The sequence below is a fragment of the Hyalella azteca genome, unplaced genomic scaffold, assembly GCF_000764305.2.
Source record: "Hyalella azteca isolate HAZT.00-mixed unplaced genomic scaffold, Hazt_2.0.2 contig7647, whole genome shotgun sequence".
NCBI lineage: Eukaryota > Metazoa > Arthropoda > Malacostraca > Amphipoda > Hyalellidae > Hyalella > Hyalella azteca.
Window position 1 is genome coordinate 356,868 of NW_025937767.1, and position 23,280 is coordinate 380,147.

A 23,280-nucleotide genomic window follows, 5' to 3' on the forward strand; every position below is an offset into this window, starting at 1 on the left:
CTCAAACGCAAAACCTAACTATACGCGGGAGCGCAGCAGTGCACCACCAATTTTGTGCACCAATAAGCCCTGAATCGAACGCCTTGGATCTCTCCGGATATCCACTAATCAGCCGTGAACCACTCGGCTTTGTCCTCCTCCGGCCTTGACCACCACCTGCCGTGCACCAACAGGCCGCGGATCGAATCTGACTTCCGGGCATCGTTAAATTACGTAATTTTACGTTCACCGCATCTGAGGTTAGGTTTCAGATAGCATAGTTCTGTTCTAAAATTTATCATCCTTCTACAAGTGGCCGTTCGACCGAGAGCTGGTTCGACCCACGGCCTAGATACGTACGGCTTGAAATGTTGAAGGCTACGTTTCGGAAGGCAGGAATCATGATGGTCCATTACATCCAGGGCAGTTGTGGTCTTCGGCAGGCGACCCCTATACGCTTAATTTAAAAACTCATAAGTCCTTCTATACCAGTGGTTCTTAACCTTTTTGGTAGTACCGAACCCTGCAAGTTCCATACATGCATTTATCGAACCCTTCGTAGGTGGAAAATTGAATATTTTTTTAATTCAAAACATATGTCTATGCTATACAACTATAACAGTATAACTGCATAAACTGTAGCATGCATCATTTGCGCACAAAAGCATTTTGTTGCAAGAAAAAACTACACAACATAAAATTCGCACATAAACAAAAACAAAATAAATATTCATTTCAAATAAATGTGACTTCTGTTGTTGCATCAGTGTAACAATTTTATGAATGCTCGGCTTCACCTTCGCAAGTGCTGCACTCTCATATTTATTTTCGCAACAAAGTTTGTTCCTTTTCTTCGTTTTGATGTTTACTATCATCAAAAAGGACTGCGCGCAAAGATATGTCGTAACAAACGGTATGAGAATATACAGGGTTTTCTTAACAATAAGGGGCCCGTACGCTGCGATTTGGAGACACCAAAACGTTGAGAGCGTTGTTGTTCTGAAGAGTTGCTATTGAACCTGGCTCTCCTGCAGTCCAATGAATTCGCCCAGGTATTCATCATTCACATCTTCGGTCGCAACACTCAACGTGAACGGCTGTCTCACCCATGCTGGGTATGAGATTGTGGTGGGGAAGTATCCGTCGAGAGACTTTACGAACCCCAGACCGTCGAACCCCAGAAAACGACTCACCGAACCCCTGGGGTTCGATCGACCCAAGGTTAAGAACCACTGTTCTATACCAAACGGATTTGTTTTAAATTTGTAAATAAATAGGTTTTATCGATACGCTGCGGTAGTAATTTTACAGATTTTTCATTATTTCGTTTTCAATTAAAACGAATAAAGATTTGGTCTACGTGTGTTGCAAATGTTCATATGTTGATCACAGTCGCATTGCCAGCGCAAGTAATATCATGTCGGGCAAAATTCTAGGAGGCAGCCGAAAAATTACACACATAAAATTCAAAATCGTCCATTACAGATCAACGGTGTTTCCACAATTTTTATCGGAAGCTAAAACATTCAACCAATGTTGCGTTCACCACAATAACATATGAAGATAAAAAAATCAATTAAAAAGAAGACATCTGTAATTAAAAAAAATTGAAGCAGAGGTCCATACATTCAGCTCGACCAACATCCAGCCAACAGATATTCCCTTCATGACCATAGCCCCGATGTAGGAAGCACAAACGATATAAAGTAAACTATTTCAATTCAAGTATGCATCAGATCTGATGAAAATAATTAGAGAAATCAATTAGCGTGCATCTTCAACAATTTTCCGACCCGTCTTGCACCGAATGATCCTGAAAATGTCCACGAAAAAAAACACCTATTTATTTATATATTTCCAGAAACATAGTTATGCTTTACCAAAACACAAATATGACCATTCTTTATATTAAAGCAATCCGATTTTCTTAGACATCGATCAAGATTGCCTGATGACACAGAATACATAAGTGGTATTGCATCATGCGGGACGAGTATTGATTAACTCGCAATCTTTTCGTCGCTCTGAATTCCAAAATGATGGTGACTTCTTTACTTGCTAATGTTGAACTCAATGAACCAAGATGATGCATGAATGAGTACGTTCAAAGGTTATTTACATCGAACAGCTGATAATATTATTGGAACAGTCAGCTGAGAGGCATGTCTCCTTTTAAAAATAAATATCTGGTGTTTTATAAATTACCATTAGCGTCTGTTTAATAGTATTCGCAGAATTCATGATAAATATAAAATATTCTGAAAGTTCCAGAAGCTTTACTATTTATTATGAATATTTAGGTATTGAAATCCGACACTAACATATCAGGTGCGTAGTTCTTTTGCATCGCTGCGAAGTAGAACAAAGACGAAGCTGACGTTTGTGAACGACTTGCTGAAAGTTTCATTTATTATCTCGTCACCGTTCGATGCTGTTAGAGAAGGTGCGTTTCTTTACTTTCTTAAGTATTTGGTTCAACGTTCAAATTCAATTGGTAGAGCAACTATGTCTTTTACTACTTCTTTGTTGATATCTATCACAAGTTACAGCCATAGAAACACAAACTATTAACAAAATCGATACGTAGGTATATATCCTATTTAGTCTTTCTCAGCTGTATACCAATTCCTTTGTTCTCTTAGCCGAATTCTTTACGCACTTTGTTCATTCGCCATCTTTATGAATAAATACCTCATCATGCTTATAAAATCATACCTATTTTTATTCATTTCGTTTACTCGTAAAAACAATCGTTAAATTTTTGTAAAAGTTGCCTCTTGTTCTTTTTGTCAAGTCTCATGTGGGCCATAATATTTTTTACATTGTACCTAGTCAGTGTACACTTCACTGACTACAGTAGACTGAGTACCATAGTGGCAAACCAGAGCTTTTTTGGAATCAGTTTATTTTTAATTTCCTCATTTACTCAAGATTTAAACCAATTTCTTATGTATGGTAATGCTGGTATCCACGATACTTTACTGGCCTACTCATAGGACTCAAAATTGAACTTGAGGGAGAGTCTAAAAAACTCTCTGCTTTGCCACTATGCTGAGTACTGAGTAGAGTGTACACTGTACACTGCATAAAAAGCAGCCTTATCAGGCTAATGCCTATATCATAGTGTAGTGTGGAAGAAAAATATTTATTTGTTTTGCATTCTTTCAGAATTATAAATTGTTTGCTTCAAAATTCATGTTTGCCTTGTGAGTTGTGACTGTGACCCCTGTGGACCATGATGGTCATATTTTATCTAAGTTATCTATGATCATCAATTCATCATCTTGAAGATCTGTTTAGGAGTTGCATTTGTTTAATAATTACATGTGATGAACATTTAATAGGTGAATTTTGGAAACGGTAGAATTTTGCAATTGTGTGTGCATATATTATATATATATATTTGGGTTTGCAAGTTTGAGTAAAAACCAGATCATGCTTTTGGGTAATACCTAATCTTGTTATTTGTTCATTCAATTAGTCAAACAAAATTTTTTGCTGGTACTGCAAGATCAAAAAGCTGTTACCAAATGACATTTTGATAGATTGCAATGTTTTGAAAATACAATTTTCATTATCAAGCAGGTGAAGGTTTGCAACACTTGAAATTGAATTTTGGAAATGATGGTAGTACAAATCAAGGGTATTGTAGAAAATGTAGATACAATTTGAAATCTAATCTATTTATATATATTTTTTATATATAATAAAAAATATAATATATTATATATAATCTATTTATTTATATTTTTTTAAAGAATAGAGGCCTGGCTGCCTGGGCCATGGCCCATGGGATAATTGGTCATGGGTAAATTTATTCATTGAAATTTGAAATTTTTGGCTATTATTCATTTAGAGATGGCTTGACTCAAGCATGGAATATATCTACTTGTTGAGCCGCGACTGAATTTTTCGAGCCATGGTTTTTGGGTTTGCCAGCCTTGATTCCATTTCTTTGAGCGGTGAATTCCATATCTCGGCCATGAAAAGCTATTTTAGCCGCAAACTCATCTACAAAGTCTGTGCACATGTTACCCCAAGTCTAATTTTAACCCTAAAAACAGTCCAATTTTACAGCAACACCAACATTTGTCTTCACTTAAGTGGCAAGTTGGCAACTGAACACATGATAAGGCAGTCTGACCACTCCAATGTGACAACAGCTATGCAATCTTCAAGGAAACCTTTTATATTGGCTTGTTATTACATTCTGCAGGATATTTTGGCAGCAGTATTGAAGTAATGCAGATTGCAGAAGTTTAAAATTTTATGGAATGACATGTTTGCTAAGTGCAAACCGTGATTTTTTCAATCAAACAAATATACATGAAATGGACTTTTCCAGCCCTGGCTTCTGCCGATCTTTCCAGTTGGGCATGAGGCTAGACATCACCAAGCCTAAGATGCCAGTATTGAATTTTTCCCGATTGATTTTTCACATTGATTTTGGAGAAATAGAATTAGTAATGTGATATAAAAATGTTTGGGGAAATTGACAAGTCATATTATTTATTTAATTTCATTTTCTTACTAAAATATTATGCATATTGCATAGTTACAAATAAAATTATTTTTAATCCAGTTCATTTCAAATTTTGTGATCTTTAAGATTATAATATCTTAGGTTTTTATGTCAATTGTCCGTGATATATACCGTCAAACAGGGTAATAAGGGACGGCAGGGTAACAAGGGACAGTCCTCTGACATTTCGTGGAAATGTTGTAGTAGCTAAACGATTTCAAATATTGCAAAAAAAAATAGTGGCATAAAGTTGAACATTTTTCCTATCTATGTAGCATAAAGCAAGTTAAGAAATCATACATTTACTACCTCTAGTCTCTAGAAAATCCGGTATTACTTTAGATTAAGTGCATCCAAAACAAGGGTGTTTTTTTTCTTTAATTATATGTTTTTTGGGGTGTAGATTAAGAATCTGAAATTAAGAATCTGAAATCCATTTTTCACGGTTGGCATCGGAAATTTTTAATGGGACCTGTTCCTAACTGGACCTAGCCTGCAAGGTTTTCATTGATCGGCTAGGTTTTTTCTATGTTTGGAGTCCGTCCGGCGGCCAGAAAAACCTAGCCAATAGGTTTTTTCTATGTTTGGAGTCCATCCGGCGGCAGGAAAAACCTAGCTAATCAACGAAAACCTTGCAGGTTAGGTCCAGTTAGGAACAGGTTCCATTAAAAATTTTCGATGCCAACCGCCAAAAACGGATTTCAGATTCTTAATTTCAGATTCTTAATCTACACCCCAAAAACATATAATTAAAAAAACACCATCTTTAATGCACTTAATCTGAAGTAGGTATTACCAAAAATCCTTGGAATAAAGTGCAATTTTGGAAAAGTACCTCTGCTAAGGTCTTAAGCAAAAAAAAAAAAATATTCACTGTATAAAAAAATTTTACTTACATAAAATTTGCAAACAGGTGTTGGCTTGAAAATGTGATTGACAGAATTAGCCTATCTCATTCCAGATAAAAATTGCGGCCATTTCCGCCCGACTGGGTGATAAGGGACAGCTGAGGTTTTTCTTTGCTGAGAGCCTGAGTGAGGTAAATGTAATCAGAATTTTTTGTTGTTAATATCTTTCTTGGTTAACTGGAGCCTTTGCTAGCTGAGGTTCTACTGTAAATGTGTTTTTATGAGTGTCCTGGGGGGGGGGGGGGTGTCCCTTATTATCCTGACCTGCAAAAATGCTGCCATTTTGTTTTTGAATGTGATATGCAAATTCTGTCAATCATGGTTTTAAGTCAACACCTGTGTGCAACTTTTTTTGTACATAAAATTTTTTAATATTGCTAATATTTTTATGCTATAGACCTTAGCAGAGGCACTTTTCAAAATCTCACTTTACACACTTTTTTTCAGGGATTTTTTAGAGGTACCATCAAATGGGGTAATAAGGGACAGGCGGGGTAAATCGGGACGTGCATCCCACATTTTGTAGAACTCTTGTAGGTATCAGCTAAACTAATCAAAATATTGCAAAACTAAAAATAGTGGCATAAACTTTGACATTTTTACTATCTATTAGTATGTATAAAGCTAGTCAATAAATCAAACATTTACTATCTCTAAAAAATCGCTGAAAAAAAGTGTGAAAAGTGCGATTTGGAAAAGTACCTCTGCTAAGGTCTAGAGCAAGAGAAATATTCGCTGTATTAAAAAATTTTACCTACATAAAAGTAAGTTACTTATTTTACTCACCTACTTGCTTGAAAACGTAATTGACGGAATTTGCCTATCTCATTAAAAAAAATGGCAGCTATTTCCGCATGACGGGGTAAAAAGGGACACCCCCTGGGGTAATTAGGGACACCATTAAAAATGCATTTACAGTAGAACCTCAGTTAGCAAAGGTTCCAGTTAACAAAAAATTGATTACCAACAAAGAATTTGGATTACATTTACCTCACTCAGCAAAAAAAAATTCACTTATTGAAAAATTAGTGCATCATCGGTCGTCACAAAATTGTACATAGAATGCTATACGTATATAGAATTGTGCACCGGGCATCATAGAATGAAAAGTAATTGACCTAAACTATGATTTATTTCTCCAAAACATATGATGGTCATCACTAAAACATTATTTTCTGTTTCAGGTATGTATGTTTTTCACGATCTTTTTTGTTATAGTGAAATCACTTGACTCAATTAAAATTGTGCGAAATTACAAACCATCCTGTAAGCTTACAGATACAGAAGAAATGCTGCATGGCTGCTGATATGAAGCTTGCAGTGGACAAGGTCGTTGTCAATGCTCAATGGCATGTCCATGGATACAGTAATATCACATTAATAATATGGTAATTAATGAATATGGTAATATAATATCAATGAAGGAAAGCATGTAAAAATCACAGAAAATTTCATTTATTTTACATTTACATCATCTACAATGAAAGAGGAGGACTTCAGAGTACTGTTAGTAATGGATGAGTACACTCTGCATGCTTCAAACATTTTAAAATGAACTTTTATTGCAAGTGTCCCGGATTACCCCGTTCCCAGGGGTAAATCTGGACGCTTTTATTTGCGTCTGGTGCCTCACCTATAGCGTATGGAATTTTTTTGGTAATGCCATTTGATAGCCCTCACAAAGAGCTATAAAATGAGCCCAAACTTGTTTCTGAAATTTTTCATGTGAGAAGTTATTAACAAAAAATGCTCAAAACCATCCCTTATTACCCTGTTTGACAGTAGTAAACGTATGATTTCTTTATTTGCTTTATGGTACCTACATAGATAGGAAAAATTTTGAACTTTACACCACTAGTTTTAGTTCTGCAATGTTTATATTAGTTTAGCTGCTACAACACTTTTATGAGATGTGGGATGTCTGTCCCTTTATACCCTGTCAGTCCCTTATTATCCCGTTTGACGATAGTGTAATTTGTCTTGGCAAGTAAATTTAGATGAATGAGCAATCACAGTCAAAGTTTTAAAGCTAAGAAAAATTTCCCAGAAATTGCAGATGGAAACTTGTTCCCACATATCCACATTTTAGTAAGTCTAACTCATCCACAGTAGGTAATGCTTTTCTCAAATCTCATTATTCGGGGTCATTTATGGAAGGCTTTCTTTTGTTCATATTATGGTACGTATATAACAGGGTGAGGGAAGCAAGTCAAATTCCATCATAATTTACCAACAATGATGTGCATAATTTAAATAATCTTGATCTAAGACTTGTCAAGACTATGCAATAACTGTGGTAATAAGCAAAATTATCAATTAAAGAAAACAGTACCACTAATGGTAACTATGAAGATTTTTGCAAGTTAGATTACAATGGTGGGCCGATCTTACCATGAATAGTTAGTGAAAATTATTTCAGTGGTACGGTAGTTTTCCATGAATTACAGGCAAAGATTGGCTATGAGTAATAAATTATCAGTTTCAGTACAACAATAAAGTGTTCTTTTATTGAAATGCATCAAGCAGGCTGATTCTCGAAGCAATGATAATTTTGAGAATTTAGTTGCTGTCTAAATCTTCAGGAAGATGTTTTTGGCACAAAATCATTGCTTTTGAGTTTAGATATCCAAGTATTCTATATGAATTTGCTCTGCAGTTTGGTTGGCAGTAAATTGCCAAGTCTGGGCAAATGGTATTCTTTGGCAGAATTCACTTAATCTACTAGATGGAATTTTACATTCTGTATTAAAGAAAAAGGAATTTTTTAGGATAATTTGCATTTTAGCTCCTGAAACCATCAACCAATGAATCCTTTTTTGCTGACAAATGTGTTCTTGAAACTGAAGCTGTTGCAAATATGATGTATAATGCTTAGAAAATTCTAAAACTGACATGGGATTTGATAAAGTTTTATTTGTCTGTACAATGAGATGGGTGTCCATGTTAATTTCTTTGGTAAAATCTGTTAATGGCACTGAAATTTGTTTGCTCTTTGAACTGTTGATTTTCATTCATTTTTTAAAGCCAATTAAATTTCCAGATCTCAATGGCTCTGACAAGAAGAGGCTCCTGATGATCCAATCCTCATCTTGGAAATCCACTTCACATTCCTATATCAGGTGAGGAATACTAGTCATGGAAACTTTATACAGTTCAACCCCGTCTTATATATTTGCCTTCCCTTATAACCAAACTGCCTTACAAGCCACCACATTGTAAAAAATGTTTTCCCCCTGCCTGACCGTGCTCTGCTGCACCACCCTTAAAGCTGCAAAAACATTGTGGATCAACAAAAAGTGTCCATCTTTCAATGATGAATTAGACATTGTGTGGGGCTGGTGACTTGGCCAGGGTTGGTGAGAAGCATGCAGGGTTGGTGAGAAGCGTGCAGGGTTGGTGAGAAGCATGCAGGGTTGGTGACTTGGCTGGGGTTGGTGAGAAGTGTGCAGGGTTGGTGAGAAGCGTGCAGGGTTGGTGAGAAGCGTGCAGGGTTGGTGAGAAGCGTGCAGGGTTGGTGAGATGATTTGGCCGGGGTTGGTGAGAAGCATGCAGGGTTGGTGAGAAGCATGCAGGGTTGGTGAGAAGCATGCAGGGTTGGTAAGAAGCGTGCTGGGTTGGTGATTTGGCCGGGGTTGGTGGCTTGACCAGGGTTGGTGAGAAGCATGTGGGGTTGGTGGCTTGGCCAGGGAGTGTGGCTGAATTAAAAAATCTCTCATCTTGGGTAAAAAAAATCATTTATCTGGCACCCCAAATAAAAATGTATTTTGAAAACCCTTTAAGTGCAAAATATATGCACAGAAGAGGTGACTTTCAAGAGAGGTAAACCCCCCAGATTATGGGGGTCCTAGTTACCTAATTTTCATGGGAAAAGTTTTTACTTTTTTTTTACAAACAATTTGCAATGCCTTGTTAGGATGGGTTCCACTGTTGGTATATATCATACTAGTTGTTTTGTGGGTTGGTAAGTGTTTGGAGCCTGGCACCGCAAGTCTGTACGTTTTTTTTCAGGCATGTAGCCTTTATACTTGATGGGAAGTTATTGAATTGGTAGGTATACATTTGTTGAACCAGAATATTTTTTTTAATTCAAATTGTGTAACAGGCAAAAAAGTGGGAGTTATAATGAGTTATTCTTTAATTAACTTATAACATTTTTATTCTCATTAATGACATATGTTGCAAGGGCGGGTTATACATATATAAATATCCCAGGCAATCCCAAACTGATCTACTAAAAATAAACCTAGGTATCTAATAAATTGTATGTAACATATATAAAAGTTGTAGGGTGCAAATTATAGTTTATTATTATTAGTTAAAAATAAATAGTAATCGAACAATTTTTTCAATCCTCTTTTATTGTTGGTTGTCCTTCGTATGGCAAGTTAGTGGTTATGCTCCACTTCTATCATCAACAACATAGGTACGGTACTCTGATCTCTTGGCCAAACCTGTGCTTGTGCTCATAAGCTATTTGGATCATTTCAAGTTGGCACTATTTTTTTAATCTACTTTCTTGCTGAGAGTTGATAGAAAAAATTTTTTAATTTGGTTTCTTGCTGAGAGTTGACAGGAAAAATTTTTTTAATCTAGTTTCTTGCTGAGAGTTGACAGAAAAATTTTTTTAATCTGGTTTCTTGCATAAAATTGACCGATGACTTTTCATGATAGGAGGGGAAATGATAGATATTGCAGATATATTTTCAAGTACTGGTATATGCGATGTCTTTTGTGCTAGGCTTCCAATGCACAAACACACACTTCCACTTTTACAATCTATGATTGAAATGTAACATTATTGATCTTATTTTCTATTTAAGTTAAAAATATCATGGGCTCAAAAAGGAACCTATATACATAAACTAGTGCATCATATAAAAGATGGCTTGAACAATTTATCAAAGAATAATACTTTAAATAATAAATACATTAAATAATGAAATTAATTAATAAAATTGATAGTAATAAGCATCAAACATACTTTGATGCCTACAAAAATATTGAATGTCCCTTATTTAGGAAGTTTATTATTGGACAACCTTTTAAGCCCTGAATGACGGTACTATACTATGAGTTTTTTTCAGTATTGTGTTTTTGCAGATCTGCTGATGAGTTGAGTGCTGGTGAGGCGCCGCCTTCAGCTACTGCTTTAGAAGCCCCCAAGTAAAGAGGTGGGCAAATAACTTGTTAAACAACTGCAGATTGTCTACTTATCCCTTGTTCAGGGTTGGCGATTTTTTTGATTTTTTTAAAAAAATAAAAAAAAAAACAAAAATCAATGATTTTTTGATTTTTTCATGATTTTTTTGATTTATTTGATTTTTTTGATTTTTTCAACTTTTTTGTCTTTTTGAAGTGTTATTTTTTTATGTTGCAATTAGCCTACTAACAATAACAGTATATGGATCATAATGGATGGCTAAAAAGGGCACTTATTGCCTTCAACAATGGCCAACTGGCCAAGGTGGTGTTTACCACTTAGGGATTTTTAAGTAAACAATTATTGATAAGTCTATTCATTAGCTTTGTAAAATTTGTATGGAGCAAGGTAATGAGCTAAATATTGACCATTTAACTGGCTTCAATATACAAAAACACTTCAGGAATGCAGATCTTCCAGACATTGAAGAGTCACATAACAGATAGGTAGCTGATAGCACAGTGCACAGCACTATCAATAGATCTACTAGTTTTATGTCCTATAAATCTACCAGACTCTACCCTCTATACACACCGACTAGTAGTTTCCATTTAATTCAGACCAATAAACCAATACTAAACATAAACTGAACGATAACTAAACAAACCTCATACGACTTGAAATGAGACTTAAGTTATGAGAAAATCTAATACTGTTTGAAATAAACATGTGCACAATTCAAATATTTTATATCCATTCACTGCATTTAATTATTTTATATATAGCCTAATAATTGTAATTGTTTTGTTTCTAGTTTTAAATTCACATATTTAAAAGATTGAAATTAAATATTTTAATTAGAATACCGGTACTCGTATTGGGGTGGAAAATCTTTCAAATTGCCTAAAAAGGTCAATACAATCTCAACCTCTCAATATACAGGGTGGGGGAGAACCGATTGAGCAGTTTTGAGGTAAAATAAAAGAGTAATGGAGGTACATGAAGAAGAAAGTTTATTTTCCTAGAGGTTATCATAACATATCATTTAGAATACTTATGTTTCGAAAACAATATCTGGAAGATGGTGGCCATTAGCAGCAACACACAGTTGGAGTCGTTCTCAGAGTAGGGAGTAACCGCAACAGTGAATTCCGATTGCTATGCTGCAATGTTTGCTATGCTGCAATTTCTTGCAGCCTATGATGGACGAAAACATTGTTGAAAATGAAGCATTGGGAGACGTGTGGTTCCAGCAGGATGGGGCTACAGCTCACACAGCCTGAATGTCACTCAATGTTTTGAAATGCATGTGCCCAGACTCTGAGGGGTGATTTACAGTGGCCTGCGAGGTCACCTGATTTGAGCATTTGCGATTTCTTTCTTTGGGGAGATCTAAAAGAAAGGGGTTCAGAAGTTGCCCTCACACCCTACCACAGCTAAGAGAATGGATTATTGCAGCAGAGGTTATGGCCATTCCTCGCCATATGTGTGAACGTACTGTAGAAAAATTCCGAGAACGACTCCAACAGTATGATGCAGCTAACAAACCCCATCTTCCTGATATTGTTTTCAAAACATAAGTATTTTAAATGGTATGTTATGCTAATCTTGAGGAAAATAAACTTTCTTCTTTAGGTACCTCCATTGCTCTGTTATTTTGCCTCAAAACTGTTCAATCAGTTCTGCCCCACCATGTATAAGCTAGCTAACACATTCAAATTGTATATTGTAATCAATATATAGCAAATAGTCAAATAGTTAAAGACTACTTATAGCCTTATAAGAATTAGCTAAGCTGCTAGCTATGTTGGAACCTAATACATTGGAACCTAATACACACTAAAGACAACAAGTTTATATACCAATTTGTCATTCATAGTACATTTATACTAAACCATGAATAACAATACCTCAATATAAATTATAGACTGCCACTCAATATATTTAAATATGTGAAAAAATCAAAAAAATAAAAAAAAATCATGATTTTTTTATAAAAAAATCAAGTGATTTAATCACATGATTTAATCATTTTGATTTAATCATTGCCAACCCTGCCCTTGTTGGAGTACAAAATCATATTTCTCACTTTGAATATAACCAAGTGTGCTTTGCTAATATGGAAATTTTGTATTCACTTGGAGTTGGAATTCATCAGCATATTTTTAACACGTTTTTCTTAACTAAGCTTCTTGTTTTTGTGAAAGTTCACATGCATATACATGTTTAGGTGTAAGCATGGAATCAACGAGTCTGTAATTGAAGCAAGTTTCAATGTGAGGGATTTATGTTTTTTTTTCACATTTCTGGCATTCTCTTTGATTATTACCAAAAGGTGTTTCTCTGATAGCTAATTCCATTTAAAGACTGTGTTGCTTTCTTGTCAGTCTTAGACTATTAAACTTCAGATTCAAGCAAGACATCGATTTGGATATAAATACTGACTGTAAAAAATATTACTGACTGTACGTATATGAGAAGTAATATAAACATTTTAAAAAGTTGAAAGCATAAAAAATGTTAAAGTTCAGTAGTTATTGGATTATATTAAAATAATAAATTCGACTGACTGCTGGTGCTCAAGTTACGCAAGTATTGGTGCTCAAGTTACGCAAATACGTCTCTTGCTACTGAGTATATTTTCAGCGTCTTGTAATTGAGGTGTCTCTTTTTTCCTCAGTGACGTGCAATAAACCTTATTTGTATTAAATGACTGGCAACTTTCGTTTTTACAGCTGACTGTGGTGTGTGTTGATGTCTGGCACCGGAGCAAAGATGGTGTTCGCCAGCTTCGCCCAGCCGTTCATCAGCCGATGCCTAAATCATTGGCTGCAGCCTTACCTGGCACGGGAGATGCAGGTGACTTTCACGTGGAAATCGTCAGTGCTTTGTGCCGGCCTCACAGACGTTGACTTTGCTCCTGACAAACTCAATGAGCTCTTCTCCAAGTATAACTTGCCGTTCATCATCAATGACGCCCGCATCGATGAACTGGCAGTCGAGGTGCATTTTGAGATGACCGGATACAAGATCAAGATCACACTCAATGGTCTGAAAGCCACGATAATTCCACTTCAGGCCAACTATTGCCCCAACCTTTTCGATAGCATGATTGACAGCTTCTATGAGCACCAGCAGAGCATGCCTGTTGATGAGATATTTGCTCAGCTTGAGCTTGACAGCGAGCGGTACAAAGACAGCGCTGCCCAGGAAACATCCAAGAAAGTGTTACTCTCGTTGAACGACGTTGTAGACATAACCTTTGTCAACTGTGCTGTACGCATGGAGCATTTTGCTCCGAATTCTGCCAGTGGAATTGCATTAGAGTTCCAGGTCGGTAGAATAAAAGTTCACTCAGATCGATGTCACGGCAAGGCAGACCAAGACCTGGGCAACGAAAGTGCATCGTCGTCATCCTTCTCTCGCATCGCATCCATTGAAAGAGTTAGCATTTATACTGAAGAAATTATGCGCACCACTGATTTGCCATTCAACCAAAACTCATCTGGCATTGAAGAGTCGGTATGGAATGAATCATTCCACAAGCAAGACTCTACTCCCATCAAAATAGCGTCTATACACGACGAAGCCCTAATTAGAATTAGCTATGAAGACAAAACCAACAAATCGTTGTTGACGTTTGCCGGAACCGTCCCTGACATTGCTTTTTACCTCTCCCCTCGTCAAATTTTCCTCATATCTGAACTTTTGACGGAAATATCCCAAAAACCTGCGGCCAAGTCAGAGTTTCTTAGAAGTGAACCTCTCACTAACGAAGACTACGACATGCTCGAGAGACAAGAAGCTGGAGGGGCCACGACTGCTGACCTTAACTCTGTAGGCTTTGGCTCGGATCTTGAAAGTCACGGCAGTGGCCGCTTGCCTCATGGCTCGAGCGCGTCCGCATGGTCCGTTCCTAAGGCCGACTATCCTTTATCGCAGCCCTTTGACAAGGAATTTCTTAACAGGACTGGTCCTTCGTTTTCGGATGATCAGGCCTTCAAGCCTTTATACTGTCAGTCTGTGGCATCAGATGCCACTAGCATCATAGCTCCTTCTGAAATCACATACCAGTCTCAAAGGGAGGCGAGTGGTCGACTGGAGGGCGTAGACACATCGCTAGATGATAGTAGGAATTCACAAAAGCACGTATCCGAGATGCACGTGGACGTCGTGATCCAGAGCGTGTCCATGGTCATTTTGCACGAAGATGTTATTGCCCCAGTTGGTGCAGCTTCCCACAAAGAACTCGAGAGAGAAGCCGACCTATTCTTCTTGATGTTCGAAGGGCAAGAAAGAAGAGCGTCGGGTGAAAATTTCATTCCTCTTAGATCACTTTTTGCCAAACACTGTTTGAAAAACCATTTCCAGCTACACGCTTCTAAACTGACACTTGACTTCGTCAATTCTCAGACCAGTGAGGAGCTCCATCTTGCTGTCGTATCAAGAATTCACAACATGGAACTCGTCGAGTGTATCGTGGAGAAAAACGACGACGTTGTAGCATCATTTTCCGAATTACTAGTGTTCCTGAACGATGGCTTGTTGGCTGGAGGAAACCCATGTTTGAACGTCAGTTTTGATTGCACTTCTGAAATTCGGAACACTTACAAAGGAAAAGTGGATCTCGGGAACTCAAAAACCAACGTTTCCCTTGCATTTGCCAATTTTGGTATGGAAATTGATCTTTCTGTAATTGACAGAGCCGAAGCATTTTTCCATAGTCCCTCGTTTTCTGATGAAGATCTATTATCTAAAACTGCTAAAGTTATACCTCCCTCACTCGGCAGCAACGAAGCGGCCACTCTCGTTTTGAAGCACGAAGTCAACTTCTCATGTTCGTGTTCGTCAGTTTACTTGAATTTACGTTTCCCTGTACCCGATCTCCGCCCCATGTCAGATGTTCTCACAAAACCTGTGTGGAAGAGAGACCTCCGCAGCGATGTCCTCACTGTCCTCTTCGTAGATTTAGATGTGATCAGCAACTTTTGTCACCCTGCAGACAATGCTTTTGATGAGGTCAGGATTTTATCGCGCTCAGCCAGCGTCTATTTCCAGGAAAGTCGGGACACCGAGCGCTACTTGATTGGGGAAGCAAGCAGCCGTTGTGAGGCAGAAAGAGTGTCGCTCAGGTTTACTTTTGGACGCCGCATTGGCTGTCGATCAGAGTTTACTCAAAGCTTACACGGCCCCAAACCTTTCTATGAAAAGAACTTGGTTTCTAATCACAAGGATGCTATATCAGAGCCTTTGCTGTATCCCGCCAGCGACTCTACTTTTGCTGCCTTCATAACTGAGAGCTGCAGAAACGCAGACGTAAACCTAGAGGCCGATATTCCATGTTTATCACTCTTTTTACCTTCTAAGCATATCTACGAGGTAATATACAATAGATTAGCTTACGATCTGTTGTTGTGGCAGCCTCATTCCTCACATCCCCTGATGACAAGCCAAAGCAAGCCTGTGCTTAACAATGATGTGGGTCTGGCTGCTGATACGGGTATCAGCATTTATCACTCCTTCAGCTGCGATGTAGACGACGACCAGTTCATGAGCACCATGAGTTCTGTACCCGTTTCGACTTCTGACGCCTCCTCCAAGTCTTCGTCTGATCCTATAAAGGACAGGTTGCTCGGCGAGGAAGTCCTGTGTAGCAACCTTCCCACAACAAAGTTTGGTCTTGCGATGAAAGTAGGTGAAGGCAGCATAGAACTTATCACTCCTAATCGTGACAGCAAAGGGGAACTCAGTCCTGTCACTCGAGGACGTATCCTCATGGACGTTGGTCATGCGTCGCTCTACGTCGCTGCGGGCTTCAAGGGAAACGTTAACAAATCTTACGTTGGTGTTTTTACACGGAATGCAACTCTAGCCCACCATCCCGCTTGGTTCAGTGAGCTGAACGAGCCCAAGGAAATGTCGCTCGTCATACGACGCTGTTCCCCTGATGATCTCAAAAACATTAACACGCACCCTACAGACGACCATGACATGTTGTCACTGGTCATGAACTTTGACTTTGATGAGCATCGTAACGTGAGTACGATGGTGTTGTCTGGGAAACTTAACCATGCCTCGTATAAATACGAGACAAATTTCTCTCAAGACATGTGGCTCATGCAGCTGCAGGATATGTTTTCGGTGCAGGACTATCCTATCCAAGGATATGAAATTCCAGAAGTCGTCAACGACGTTCACTTCAGTTTCATGAACTGTCTGGTGACATATCATCCTGAAGGTTTTGACACCGACATGCTACTCTACATCGGATCCTTGATACTGGCTAGCAGCCTGTCGTGCAACTGCAACACCTCTATATTCCGAACCATTGTTGAAGACTCGGGTGTATTCATCCGCAAAGAGTACCCCGGCCTGCAACCAATCATTGCCCAAGTTTTGAATTTAGGCGTTTTGCAGCTGACTCTACGACAAGCTCTGTCTAGAGTTCACAAAGTCCCTAACACCGAGCTGATAATAGTCGGTGCTTTGGTCTCACTCATCACTTGTTCTGACACTCTTGCTGAGCTCATGAAGTATGTGTCTCACTTTTGCGAGGCGTCTGCAGGACAAGGTGATGCGGTGGAAGACTCAGACAGTGCCTGGTCGAAGGAAAGGGAGCCCACGCCGGTGACCGAAACTGACGAGCTGGAGCTGCAACTTAGGCGAGAACTCTTAGCAGAAGCTATTAATGAAGTGGGCAGCCAGACTTCAGAGAGTGTGCATGTGCCTCCTAAAAGGCTTCCAAGTAGGGGGCAACCAAAGAACAGGGGGAGAAACATCAGCGGTACCGATGACAGAAAGCCTGCTTTTAACGACCGTTGTACTGTATTAGAGCGACTCCAGAAGGTCGATCAGGGCAAACCTCATGAAATCGCCATTTTTAACAACAATCCATGGCCTGATAAGAAGTTGCCCTTGTTGAAGAACATTTCCATTGCAGTTCCAGCGATGCCCCTCGAGCGTTATTTCATCAAGGAGCTTTCATTTAGCTGGAAATTGTGCTACGGGCGCGCTCTCACTCCCGAGTCCTGTAGTCCTGTGCTGTCTTCTGCTGCCACTGCTTCTCCTTCGTCAGTGTCGTTCAACAGCCGCGACGCTAGGCTCTCCTTCAACCATCCTTCTCCCTCCGTCAAGAGAAAAGACACTTCAATAAGTAGAGGTAGCAGCAAGGTACTGAGGCCCATGGTTGAAATAACCGTAAAGAAACTCCGCTACCGAGTCGAGTTCTATGGTCCTGAAAGCATGGTCGTTTGTCATCATCAAATTAGCGTCAAGGACATTGAGATATTAGACTTAGTACCTGCTTCTAATTTAAGAAAATTGCTCTGTCGCTACGTCACGGAGGAGTATCCCATCGGTGAAAAATCCGATTTTATTTCCATTGACTTGATGGTGAAGAAGAGACCAAACGAAGAACTCTGTGAGGAATGTGACCTCGACATTTCGATGGGCAACGTGCGCATGTACGCAGATCAGGCCACCGTTACATTCCTCATGGAGTTTTTCAAGGAAATGTCTCAGATCCGTGAAGAAAGTTATGCCCTAGCGATGCGTTCTGCCCGAGCCAAAGCGGCTTCATCCCCTGGCGCCACGGTGCGACAACATAAAGCGAGTTCTCCTCTGCCTGCTCACACTCGAGCTGTTCATGCCCAAAACAAGCCCTTCTTCAAGTCGGTTGTGTTCAACCCTTCTGTGGTCATAGTCATTGACTTTGAAGGCAACTTCGCGGACATCAACAGTTTGAATGAGCTTATGTTGGCGTTGTCGAGCGCTAATAAGGTCACTCTGAAGCTCAAAGAAATCAACTTCAAAAGAGGTCTTCTTGGTCTCGACAAGGTCATGGAGTACCTACGCAAGGAGTGGGTGGACGACATCTACGCTAACCAAAAGTTAGGCCTCCTCAAAATGATTGCTCCCGTTGGACTTCTGATTGAAATTGTCGGTGGCATGTGGCAGCTGGTTGAAGCTCCAATACAGCAGTACATGAAAGACGGCAATATCTTCAGAGGGCTCATGATTGGTGGGCAAGCATTCACATGCCGCTCCATGGCTGCCACATTCGGCCTTCTTGGTAAAATGTTCAACTGCATGGAGAACGTCGCTAGTTACCTAATGGTGATCGTGACTCCGACATACCGCATCGAAGGCTCCCGTGCTCCCCCGTCGGATGCGGTGGCTGGCGTGTGTGTGGCCACTAGCTTAGTTCGCAACCGCGTTGCGCGCGTCACCAGCAACATCATCGAGTCTACGCAGACTGAGCGTCGTGAGCGAGGCGTGGCCGGTGCCGTGTCAGGCTTTGCACGCCACATCCCGGAGATGGTCATCACGCCACCCTTCCTGGCTACACAGGTCACTGGCTGCATCTTGACCGGCCTGCAGCATCAGTGGACTCCTGGCAACGAGAAGGAGCTCCAGCAAAAGTACAAGTAAAATTCCCATCCTACTCCAAGACTTGATTTATTTGCCTCGTGATATGGCTGATTTGAATGGTAGAAATCCTGACGTCCCCTAATACATTTTATGAATCTAAAACCATTATTCTGAGCCTGGTAAAGACATTTTTTTTTGGGTAGAGATTTGTGTGATTTACTTCGACCTGGACCTGCTGATGACTTGCATTGCTCCGCGATTTTCTGACGGGGTTTATTGAAACATTTCTAAGCTATTTCTCGTGTCACGAAAGGTATACCTAGTAGTAGGTCTTACTTTAGTCCACCAATTGATTCATGCTGTCTGAAGCAAATACTCGAGAATTCTGTGACGATTTGAAGCGATCTGAAGAAATGAGCTCATTCCTATCATCTTAGCGCCACGCATAAAGCTCCTTACTGAACTTCTCCTTTACTAATCAACATTGGTTGCCTCTAATGTTTACGCCGCTAAAATAAGTAAATTAAGGTGGAAGTTCTGCAATATTCACCTCACCATAATGATCTGCAATGCTCCTAGTCTCTCAGGTCAATTGAGTGTTCACTGATTATCCACTGGTAGAATTTTTTATCACTTAAGAAGTTAACTCTTCCCCAGCTAATCTGTGATTCAAATTTAAGTCTGTGTTGCTTGCTAAGTGAAAAATTTAGGGCGTATCATCCTTGAATTGCTCGCTTTTCAGGTCCTTGATGAAGCCGTAGAATTAATAACTTTTACTAATCACTGCTACACCTCCTACTGATGTTAGATTGCACAAATTGCACTGGAACATCCAGGGCTTCGTGGCTCGCATTTCCTGGTTAATCATTGATCATGTCAACTCCTCCAGGCAACCACGCTTCATTAATGATGATGTATATAATTCTTGGGATCTTGATGTGTGCAAATAATAGTGTGTCGTCATATTCATCTAACTTATATTAAATGAAAGCTATTTTTCTACGTTTACTTTATGGATAGAGTACTGTAAATCACAATGTAATCATTTGACATAAATATTACCAGCGAACAACTCGCTGGCACAGTCGGCACGTTCATATGTATACCTGCAGCCCTCGCATCTCTATAAATCCACATTTCAGTATCGAATTCTAAGCTGAATATCGGCGTGGATAAAAGGTGTGGACTTGCTCACCTATGCTGTATCTTTGTAGGATTTCTTAGTTGCTTCAACTCGAAGTGAATTGCTTGTCTTCTTCGTGTTGGTTTATCCTTCCAAGATATTCATGAGCTTGTCAGTGCATTGGGGAATAATTTCAATTTTTTTACTCAAAGAAAACCCTCCGACTTATCCCCCAGATATCCTTATAGGTTTTGTCGTGAATTTCAGTCGAGTTCTATTACGGCTGACATTGGCTCAATTAGCTTCCTAAGACATGGATTGTAGCTCCAACTCAAACCCTTAACAAATTCTCCAATAATACTTAGAACCAACTTAAGCCCCTTGATCAATTTTCTCCTCGTTCCACGCGGAAGATGAATACGAAGCCATTGTTTGCACCCAGAACTTCTATGCTTCATTTTGCGCAAAAGGACAGCTATTTTTGGAGAAAATTGGTCCAGGGGCTGAATAAATATATGTTACTGGTCGAAAATTAACCCATCACTTGAGTGAGAACGTCTTTTTATCTTGGTTATTGTCTCCCGTGTTAGCTCGGTCTGCGTACCGCATTATAGCTCGGCAAACAATAAATTACACATCCTAATCGAGATCTCACTAGAGCGTTCCTAATTTTCTTTTCAATAGTTAACCTTCATAATAGCCGTGTTACACACAACACTTCCTGCATCTCTCACGACTAAAATCTCGTTCGTTGTGCGCCTCCTCACGTTTTGGTCTATCATTGTACAATTTTTATCCAATTAGCATGTGCTCGTTCGACACCGATTACTTGCCCATGTTATTTCGTGAGTGCGACCGACTCTGTTCGAGCTAACGGGCGCGGCAGCGTGCATGGATGTTGTGTCCATTGTTCGCAGCACAAGGTTTTGGATGTAGCACGAAATTTGTCTCCTTTCTTCTTACCAGATATTTTTTTGTATAGTCGGAAATTTTTGAGCTTTTGTGTGCAATTCAGTGTACGTTTAAAAGATGAAGACATTGATGACTTGAACTTTGTGGATTGTACTTTGGTGAAGCTTGTTCATAACCAGAAATATAAATTATTCGCTGACACTAGACACTTCAGTGCACAGCCTTTCTTGTTCTTTCAACATTTACTTCTTGATCGTGGGTGTTTGCGTCATTAAAAAATCCGGCATCGCAATGTTTATTTGCAACCGCTCGCTGGGAAGCCGCCGTCTCTCGCTGTCTCCTGTAGTGTCTTACCGTGGCCGGCATTGTGTTTGAACTGCAGATCTTACGCTGTTAAAATGTTGGGTTTTGTGTTGAAGAAAAATGAATATTGGGGCTTTTTTATGAAGTTACTTTTTAATTAGTTGCGATTTGGCGTGAAATAAAGCTGCTTAGGCAAGAGTATTTGCTTGGAAGGGCTAGCGTGCTCCTTTCTTCTGCTCGCTATGAGCAAACATTTTAGCTTGGAAATAAGCACATTTTACTTTAAGATTTTGTATTAATTCCGCAGGCTAGGCTGTGGAAGATTATTTTTATCATTGAAGCTCGGCGTTTTCTTCTAGAAGTTAGTTATTCAAGAATAAGTTTTAAGAATGTGTAGTAGTTGAATCACGCCTCCTTATGTACGTCGGCTACATGGTTCTTTTAATAGCCTCTTAGTTTTAAACTTCGTTAGCAATGAAATGCGGAAATCTCTTTGCAACTCAGTCATCCATGTTAAAATAATTTCTCAGCATTTAGTCTCGTTGAATAAACACTGTGAGCTTGTGTCTGCAGTAACGTTCTTGTGATCTCTTTAGAGAAATTGTCTTTATATCGTCTTGTACGCAGTTTTCATGTCAGTTTTTGAGTTTTAATCAAAACTTTAGGTGAACGTAACGTTCAACGTTTTTATCTTACACCCTAACTTTGTTTACATCGCCAATGCCAAGTTGAGTTTTCAAGACGGCATTAAAATTCACGTATTGTGTTTTGCTTATTTAACATGTTAGCCATACGTATTCTATAAGATTGTCTGCCAAGAGACGACCATAATAAGTTACTGTGTATTCAGGGTCTACCACTAGTAATTATTTGGCATCGGTCGACTGTCCTCGTTGTTTTGTGTGCGACGCAGAAACTGCTCTTTATTTTTGATGTTTCGGAGCGCAGTTGCACCACCGCTGTTGTGGTGTACTTGCGAACTAAGGTGAGAGGTGCGACTGGCCGATGAACAACCTAAGTAGTAGCATGCTTACCTCTTAGGCTGGGTTCACACCATACTGCTTGGCACGTGCCAGGCATATGCCAGTCACGGTCCAGTCCTATATTCTATTATGAATTTCCATAGTAATGTTCACACCAGCCGTGCAAGGCACACGTTATGTCCATGGTGTGAATGCTTCTAAGAAAAGGCATTAAAGAATATTGGACTGGACCGTGACTGGCACATGCCCGGTAGTACGTTTTGAACCTAGCCTTATCGTACCACACATATAGCGATGACTTTTAATGGAACGTTTTTTAATGGTTTTCCACGTGCAAGTGATGATCTATAAACTCGGGTTTCTTGCACGAGAACAAATATTTAATGTTTATTGATAGGGTTCTGTATGATTGTCGGAACGTGAAGTAGATCCTTGTGCCGACATTATTTTGTCTTTCATTAGTATTTTTGTGACTGATATTCGTTGATTTAGCGGTAACCTTAAGCTCGCTGAAGCAGTACTGCGAGATAGTTCAATTAGGCTAGTAAATTTACCTTTCAATATTATAGGTTCCTCAATACTGAAGATGCCACGCAGTATACAAATAACTATGTCATTATTTTGATCGGATACACAATTATAAATTCCTGCGTTTTTAATTTAATGAATAAAAATTTCGAATAAATTAATGCTCGATTCCACTTGAAGCAGTTGCATGTATGTTGTGGGCCTTGTACCGCTCGTCGATTTGTTGCTATTTAATACAGTTCTGAATATGTCCCGTACCAGCAGCTCTGCTTATAGTATTTATTTCTCTTTGTTTGCCATTGCAGTGAGACGAGACATCATATGCTGTGTTTTCTGTTCTGTGGCTCGGATATTGAGTCTCACCCACTTATTTCACCATTGTAATTGCGTGTTCAGTGGCGTGTTTAAAAACGCACCTGTTTATAACTTAATAAATACAAATACCATAAAATTTTACAGTTTGGTTTTATTATTCCTCATATCTTCCTCGTGTTCTACTCCTCAATTTTTCA

General features: G+C 39.1%; 1 protein-coding gene across 1 annotated transcript; it reads left to right on the plus strand.

The window, feature by feature from the left end:
* The first annotated feature begins 2,332 nt into the window (after nt 1-2,332).
* LOC108667122 (autophagy-related protein 2 homolog B) lies at nt 2,333-23,224 on the plus strand. Its single transcript, XM_018154108.2, has 4 exons — nt 2,333-2,422; nt 8,450-8,528; nt 10,510-10,580; nt 13,285-23,224. The coding sequence occupies exon 4, from the start codon at nt 13,304-13,306 to the stop codon at nt 18,977-18,979; it is 5,676 nt and encodes a 1,891-aa protein (XP_018009597.1). The 5' UTR covers nt 2,333-2,422; nt 8,450-8,528; nt 10,510-10,580; nt 13,285-13,303; the 3' UTR covers nt 18,980-23,224.
* Nucleotides 23,225-23,280: the final 56 nt, after the last annotated feature.